The sequence below is a fragment of the Alligator sinensis genome, unplaced genomic scaffold (assembly GCF_000455745.1).
Source record: "Alligator sinensis unplaced genomic scaffold, ASM45574v1 scaffold1911_1, whole genome shotgun sequence".
In the NCBI taxonomy this organism is placed as follows: domain Eukaryota; kingdom Metazoa; phylum Chordata; order Crocodylia; family Alligatoridae; genus Alligator; species Alligator sinensis.
Genome location: NW_005843188.1, coordinates 63,618 through 72,399, shown reverse-complemented (window position 1 = coordinate 72,399; position 8,782 = coordinate 63,618). Strand labels below are relative to the sequence as shown.

At 39.0% G+C, this 8,782-nt stretch overlaps 1 protein-coding gene across 5 annotated transcripts in view; it reads left to right on the top strand.

The window, feature by feature from the left end:
* The window catches only part of ST18 (ST18, C2H2C-type zinc finger), a 65,412-nt gene that overhangs the window by 44,893 nt on the left and 11,737 nt on the right, over nt 1-8,782 (top strand). For all 5 annotated transcript variants that reach the window (XM_025194390.1, XM_025194394.1, XM_025194392.1 and 2 more), the window contains 5 exons: nt 339-407; nt 2,895-2,957; nt 3,056-3,136; nt 4,364-4,585; nt 7,928-8,016. In XM_025194390.1, the coding sequence (XP_025050175.1) occupies nt 339-407; nt 2,895-2,957; nt 3,056-3,136; nt 4,364-4,585; nt 7,928-8,016 (524 nt within the window). The remainder of the gene's footprint in view (nt 1-338; nt 408-2,894; nt 2,958-3,055; nt 3,137-4,363; nt 4,586-7,927; nt 8,017-8,782) is intronic.

Here is an 8,782-nt window from a genome sequence, read left to right as displayed (position 1 = left end):
AGTGCCCCTCTCTCCTAACTTTGATCACTGTCCCATCACAGATCCTGGCACCACCAAGTGTCTACACAAGAGAGACTCGATCTATGTCTGCACATGCCCTTTGAAGTGGTGCCTGCTGGTGTATAGCCATAGGGACCAGGCAGAATCTGTTTCTGAGCAGGTCCCTTTCTGCTGTCTGAGGAACTACTGTCTTATATGTGTTGATTCTCATTTGCTAATTATAATTGTTTTGAGATCTTTTTATTCAGTAATAAATACTAATCTCCCCCACCCCCCAGAAAAGTCATTTTCTGTTTTAGCATATCAAATAAAACATATTTCACATCTGTTTTCCTTAGTGTTTCCGGATGCCCGTTAGCTGATAAGACGTTAAAATCCCTCATGGCTGCCAATTCTCAGGAGCTTAAGTAAGTATTGATAACAGAAAAAATGACAATAGAAAACATATGATTTATCTCCTATCAACAGGTTTCCCTAATGAATGCAGTTATTTATTTGGGATGAGTAAATTGTTTGGTATAAATGAAGAGCCTTGTACAAACATTTAAGTGGGTACAGTCCAAAACCTTTAGCTAATATCCCTTGTTATAATAGGAATCACTTGTTTTGTTGTTGTTGTTGTCATTTTGCATCGTTTGCACCTCTTAGTTTCTATGCATTATCCAGGACCTGAGACAGTATGAGAAACTGTATTGGTGATATTCCTGAGCCAGCTGTAGACAGAACGTACCAAAATCTTGCAAGAAGTCTGATTTGACAAAATACCCCATCTGATTTCTAGATCAAAGAGGCTAGGATAAGTATAAAGACATTTGAAAACCAAACCAAATTTCCAGATCTCTAGCCTTCATCTTTCACCACCAGATATGCTCAGCTTAACATTAGTGAGACAAGCATCACATCATATGATTTGATGTTGCATATTTCTTACCATAAAATGTCACTTGCAAAAAGGATTTTGCCAGTCACCGTGCATTAGGCAGCTGTATATGTATAATCCGTAGTCAAAAGAAGGATAGGCAGCCAATCACCTAGTTAGTGGTTTTGTGCTATGAGCAGGATGTTTGAGACTTTTTGATGGTTGTTTCCCAACCCTATTTTCTCTCTGCACCCAGTAAATGGGGTCCTGCAATATATAGCTTGGAAAATCATTGTGAAGGAAGAGTTGAATGACTGTCCATCCTATCCCTCTTTAGAAGGATTACCATTTCAGATAAAGGACAAAAAATTCCACATATAATGTTTACACGGCATTAATGGTGTTAAAAAGTATGGGTGGCCAAATCCAGAGAAGTCCATTTTTTTCAGTTCAGGGCTTAGTCACTAGCGTTACTACTTCCCCAAAATAAAATGATGATGCATCCAGTCATGCTGTCCCATGTTGTAAACAATATGGTGTGTGATGCTAGTAAAGGAAAACCCACATTCTGGGTATGAAGCAAAGGTGGCAAGAAAGAGCCAGTCATGTTAGGACATGTTCAAAGCAGTTCCCAGAACAGAGGCTTTGCTGTGATGTTGGCACAGTGACACAATGACTCAGTTTGTTTTCAACAGAGCTGTGCAAAGAGTATGAAAATGTTGTCAAATTCTAAAGCAATTGCTGATTCCACTGTCTTAGTCCCTGCTTCTGTTTGCTTGCCAGGAGCACACACCTGAATGGGTGTTCACGCAAATATTGTTAAAGGCTGTTTTTCATGTTGCCTCCCCTATAGTCACATGTCGGCATTGTCATTAGCATTCCAATATGGCTGTTTTCCCACTAAAGCTTCTATAGTTTCAGTTGTGTGTTAAGAAAAGGGAAGCAACAACACGTGACGTAAGTGACAAACCACTCACTATGAATAACAAGTGAGCTGTGAAAGTCAAAGTTCATGAGCAACTCACAGCCAGAAATATGTTGCATAAAGCACTTAGCAAAATAGCAGAAATCAAAACCTGCTCAGAAACAATTACCAAAAAGGAAAAGGCGTTGGATAAAATCTTGGCTGGAGGATATCACCCTGTAAACACTGACTGGGAGAGTGTTTCTCCCAACTACATTTCAAATAAACTCTCCTTTTTGAAATCAAGGTATGTTATTCTGTAGCAAGTGTGTCAAACTTGGATGCCAAATCTAGATACAGCAGCGATGGTGGGGCAAGTGGCAAGGGGGCAAGTGGTGGTGCAGGGGGTTACTGGAGATGTTGCTTGCCCCTAACACCAACATGCCCCGGTGGGGCTCCAGCCCTTGGATTTCAGCAACAGGCCCCACCTCTTCTCACCCTGCTGAATTCCTGGCCCCTCTGGGAGCTATGGGGATCAAACAACATGGTTCCATGGGCTGAATACATTTGCACCCATGGTTCCATGGGTGCATATACATTTGCACCCCAGTTTTAAAGGATTAATTCGAAAGAGATGTTGTTTCCAAAATCTGGCTATCACATTGACTCTATGGCCTTAAGAAGCACAACTTCTCTGTCTCAATTTCTATTTCTGTAACATAGAGATAACATTTAAAATATACCAGTTTCTGTAAGTAAATATCAGGTCCCATAAATTCTGATGACAGCTCTTCATAGAGAAATTGATAAAGCTGTGTGTTGATTTTTATTTAAGTGTTATTCTTTTATAGCAAAAGTCATATTTTGCAAAGAAAACTTTAACATAATCTGTATAAAACCACAATGCTGCACTATGCAGTACATTCCAGGTTCCAGATTAACAAAATTCAATTGGAACAGGAAAATAGGAAAGCAATTTACCTATTAGATGCAGCAAGAGATAGTTTTGTTTGTTCAAAGAACAAAAAAAAAATCTCTATTGCTATTCCTCCTTATGCGTTACAAATTCATCTGGTACAGTATGCTTGCTCCCTATTATATTATATTATATTATATTATATTATATTACAGGTGCCCAACACCTGGTTGTGATGGCTCTGGTCACGTCACTGGAAATTATGCTTCACACAGAAGGTAAGCATTGTTCAGTTTTTTCAGAGTCAAGCTGGGAGTAAGTCATGGCAAGTGTCAGTTGAAAAAAAAAGGGACTTTACTCTGTATAATTCTTTCAGCTTGTCTGGTTGCCCTCGGGCCAGGAAAGGTGGTGTCAAAGTGACTCCTACCAAGGAAGAAAAAGAAGACCCAGAACTTAAGTAAGTGCCGAGTCTTATCAGTCGCGAGGGATTACAGCTTGGTGGAGGCAGCTGTGTTTGGTTCAATCCTAAGAATTTTGCTAATTAAATTTATACATATGAAGGTCTGGCTTCATATTATCTGACTTCAGCTAAATGAAGTATTTGTAGTGCTAGTGAAACTGAGGGAACATTTACCTTGGTCTTGTGTGAATACAGGACAGGTTTGTTTTCTCCTGCGTTTTGTAAAATAGTAAGACCCAAAATTGCCAAAATTTATTGGAAATGTGGCAAAATGTATAAAAATTCAGTTTTTAACAGTGGCAAATCTCTCTCTGTTTACCTTTATCTGGCACATTCATCATAATCAGAAATGAAATGTAATCCTGGGTCCAAATAACAAATTCTTGCAGAAAATTGTTAAAATCATGTTTCACACCTGAATACCCTTCCCCCTCCCAAGAGTTAATTTAGAGAGCTGGGATAAGGCTCATGAGAATCAATAAGTTTCCTTTTGGGACTTGAGTGGTACGTAGGTCTTGTGCCGTCTCTCTGCATCTAGGGTGAAATTTGTCCCAAGGTGAAAATCAGTTATTCCATGCAAACTTTATTCCTGGCTTGAAGGTATCCTCTTTTAAACTAAAGAAAAAATTCAAAGCAGTGTCCATAGATCTGATGTGTTCTGACACATCTGACCAGTTCATCTACAGCAGAGGCTAAGTTATACCTGTTCAGCTATTAATATGTGTTAATGCTGATTTTAAAAGTCTGGTGACAGAGGCATGTGAAAAAGGCCCATGCACATTCTGGCTAATGGTGTTAGAGCTTTGCAAAATTATGAGGTATCACCCTGGCAAAGATTTGCATATGAAAATAACAGCTATAACAGCTTTCTGCCTGCAGAAAACCAGCTTCTGTTTTTTTTTTTTTTATCAAAGATGTAAAGACAGAAAAACTAATGTTGCCTCTTTACAAATTTGTCAAAATGTGATTCCCTCCCTTTTTTACCCCAGTAAGAATATTGGCACTTTTTTTTTAGCTTAGGTCTAGATAATGCCTGCGCTGTAGCTTTTAATACAAATACATAATCCTGAGTTTTGTTGAATGCACATAACACTCATTGACCTCAATGGAAGATTCAGGTACACAGTGTCTCTCAGGGTCAAGCTTTAAAACAATAGCATAAACAGTGTAGCCAGTTAGACTTGTTTCTTAGAGGATGATGCACACTCTTTTTTTTTTTTGTAGATGTCCAGTAATTGGTTGTGATGGCCAAGGTCATATATCAGGTAAATACACATCTCATCGCACTGCTTCTGGTTGTCCTTTGGCTGCCAAGAGACAGAAGGAGAGTCCACTCAATGGGTCCTCGCTATCTTGGAAGCTGAACAAACAAGAGTTGCCACACTGTCCTTTGCCAGGCTGCAATGGGCTGGGACACGTTAATAATGTTTTTGTCACCCACAGAAGGTACAATTTTCTGTTTTTTCTCTCTCTTTTTTTAATAATTCAATGTTTTTTTGGCAAAAAAGGATGGGGGGAAGTAGAGTTGCAAACTAAGCAAATCATGTTCGAGTCCTATAAAAATGTTTACATAGCAATTGTGGTAGTAGAAAACAGAATAACCAGAGTCTGAACAGATGGTGAACCTTTTTTAACATTGCTCCTGTTCTGAGTTTCACAAGACTTTGTAGATTTCCTGGGAACCTGGTACAAAGGTTTTGATACAATTTATCAACTGATAAGGTTCCTAGCTAGATTCGTGTGAAATTACCAGGGGTTTTTTCTGCGTATTTTTAACAGCTGATTCAAAATGCAATTGAAATGTAATTCCAGCCATTCCTACCCAAGGTCTGAGCATTGCAGATCCAGCACTGAAGAAATTATAAAGACGAAAAAAAATTTAGCAATTTCACTAACTCTGAGAGGAAAGATAGTCCAATTTTTAGGATATTAGTCTAGGACTTGGGAGGCCTGTTTTCAAGTCCCTAATTCCTTACTCTGCCACAATTTTCTTATATGATCTTGGGTAAGTCACTCAATTTCTTTGTAGCCATCAGTTCCCTACCTGTAAAATGAGAGTAGTACTTATCTCCCTCCTGTGGGTGCTGTGAAATTAAATCAATTGCAAGAGGCAAGGGTTTCTTAGGGCGATATTCTTTATTGGGCCAACTACATAGCTGATATAAAGTTAGACAAGACATTCTTTGTCCAAGTTAAAAAATGTGAGGTGTTTAGATACAGTAAACCATGGAAGAATCAAAAGAAGCTGATAGAAGTAGTGGATCTTCCCCAGCTTTACTAGATCAGATTTATCCTTTATTTATATCTCTGTACTAGGAAAAATAGGTCATGTTAGAAAATATGTATATTATCATATTATGGCCTAAGTACTATTACCCTTTATGTTCCCAAATAGCAGAGTTTTTAGTCATGTAAGTATCATGTTTGGGACTTTCATATAGTGTGTGATTCTGCCATCTGTGTATGGTGGATCTATAAGTGTCCAAGTGGCTATTGAGCGTACATAGTAGGCTACACACTACATGGGCAGCTATATGGTTCATATGAACATACCTGAAATTAAATCCCAAAATATTGGATGATGGCGGGAGGGACCTTCCATGTTTTAGCCCTCAGAGATAAGTGCACTTGTCTAGGAGGGTTAGGGCACTTGCTGAGGAGATGGGAGACTGAGGTTTATGCTCTCAAATAGAAGGGGTATGATCATGCATCTTTTTGACTTCCCAACACAGTGCTTTTCTCACCAGACCACGGCTAGGCATTACCTAGTCACATCTTCAGCCCTTCTTTTGAAGTTGCCCCCTGGGGGAGCCAAGATAGGAGCGTATGAGTCAGAAGGACAAGAACAAGCTACAGACTGTGTGACTCACTAAGATGAATGTTGGTCTAGAAGGAAGCAAGTCCTAGGTTCTGTACTCAACCCTTGCTCCCACTTGGGCTATGACTTCCTCACTTCTCCATCCATGTTATCCAGTGGATATTAAAGTCAAGGTGCAGTGGTTCATCTTCAAAAGGAGGGCTGGAAAGGGAACTATATAACACCTAACCTGTGGGCTGGTGGTTAGAACATTATGCTGAAAGTCAGAGAGGCATAGCTCTAAATCCATTCTCAACGAGGGGGCCTAAAATCTGAGTCTCCAACTTCCTGAAGGAATGTTATAACCACTCAACTTTATGGTGCTAAAACATGGGAGAACCACTCCTCATTTTTTCAAGACTTACACCCAAATATGCATGTAAATCATTGCTTGGCCAATGCATTGTCTATTGAACGTGCTTAGAAGCCATATGGGCACTTATGCAAACTGTGCATAAGTACCAAAAATGCCATTTATATGACTGGAAAATAGTCATAAAGGGTAATTTAGCCATATAATTAGCATGATGACAAACCCAATTTAGCACCTGGCGCAGGCAGAAACAAATCATCTTTAAAAATGTGTTAGCTGCCCAGGGTTAATCCTGTGGATGACCTTCGTTCCAGTTAAGGATAAAGTGATGTTTAACATTACATTAGTTAAAATGTGCTAGCTTCATATGATTTCTAACATGATGAATCTTTCCATGGCAGGCAAAGCCTAAAAACATCCCAAGTGTTTGGTGATCTGTGGTCTGAAGTTATACTTCATACCAGTCATTAGTGCAAGACAAAGAAAAAAATGGCTATACTCTCAGTCTTTGAAGCTATAATTTTTACCTACAGCTTTTAAATAAACAACAGAAGAGCTAAGCAACTTTGCACTAGCTTTTATGTACTGTGAAAATTCTTCAGAACTAAAACTGCCTCCCCTCCACCCCGAGTGTGCACATGGAGAGTTACCACTGCGTATCTGATGCACTGTAAATCCCCACCCTCATTTATTTCATGTGAAAAAGTTCATCAGCTCTGGCCCTTAATGAAAAACCTTGTTTTGAAAACATCCCTCAGTTTGAGTCTTTATTTTTCATGAGGCCAAACCATGAATTTGAGTAGTTTCCCCAGTATGCATAATTTTCCTTCAGTGCTCACTTGACTACTTCAGAATCTGAACCCCTCAGTAATTTCCGCAACATAAGGGTATTTCTCTATTTTTTATTTTTAAAGATAGTCCTAAGGCAGTGTAGTCAATCTTAGCCCTTTAGTCTGTCTGCCATAAAAATTGCCTCAGATAATTACCAGTTGATGAAATTGTAAGCTTTGAAATAGCAAAATGTAATTTAATATGAATAGTGGTTAAAAAGTAAACTGACTATATAATATACCCTTTCAAGAAAGCTATTACAATCCATGGCATAAATCCAGAGTTATCATCATATTGATCATTATTATGCATCATCAAAATGACACCATAGTTATGCACAATGAAAATCTGCACATAAGTACTTCTTTTTTTTTCTTTAAAGGTTGATAAGCTCACTATTTGTAGGGACTTTTCCATGCCCTTTGTTTTGAAGCTCAAACCCTCAGTGAAAACGGTAGGGAGTTTTGCTTAAAGATTGATGACCTCAAGATTTCTGTGAATATTACATTCACAACTTAAGAATAGCTCCCACTGCTACTCTGATTAGTTTAAAATGTGTTTAAGAATAGTTGGTTATATAGGTTGAGTCTTCTGTGCCAATTTTCATGGCAGAAAATACTGTTAAAATAGCTCTTAGTGAGTTGTTTTACTCTTGAAGCTAGGTTATAATGGATAGACTCATATAACCTTAGGAACAAAGGTCTGACCAACAGCACTATAATATTGCCCTAAAAGGATTGCTGCCATTATCAAATGGGTGATAATGTTTTTTCCGTATCTTTTTCAGCTTGTCAGGGTGTCCTCTGAATGCACAAGCCATAAAAAAGGGCAAAATCTCTGAAGAACTAATGACTATCAAGCTTAAAGCGAGTGGTGGTAAGGAGATATGCAAGGGATGATTACATCTATATAGTTCTGAGAGCCCTGATTCTCATTTACATTTAGCCCCTTTACGCCACTCTCAGTGTAAAGGAGCTTCAGAATGGTTAAAACTGGAACTCAACCTCTCTTTAGCTTTTTCCTTTAAAAATAATAACATAAATTATACACCATTTCCTCGCAGCAAATACAACAGCCAGGTTTAATGGTTACATTCTGATTCAAGTTTTACAAGGCTTTTGTTTTTAATCTATTATTAATAGACTGTGAGGACCTGTCTCAGTTAAACAGAAATATAAAAAGAAGGGGAGGGGATGCATACTGAAAGCAGAATTTAGTGGTCTCATTCACACTAACTGGGTGCATTTACACAAGAAGTTTACTGCCTAATTAGCAGTACTGTGTGAAGCTTCGGTCCCTGATTCGATTCAGCAGAGATTTGGCCTGATTTGGTAGCCAAATCTCCAAATCTGAATCAAATCAGGAGACCTTTTAACCTCTGAATTGAATCGGAATCCTCCAAACTGATTTGGAGAGATTCAGGAAGATTTGGTGATTTGGATATAGACACAGCTTTAAATGTTTTTTCTACATACTTCGGTACCAGACGGCTTGTGAACGCCAAGATGCTGGGATGGATGGAGCGTCCCACAGAAGCGTGGTGGGCTCCCCAGCGCACTCGACAGCAGACCTGGAAGTGGACCAGAGTCACTTCCGGTCCACTTCCGGGTCTGCCAGGGAGCACACTGGGCTGCCCCCCCCC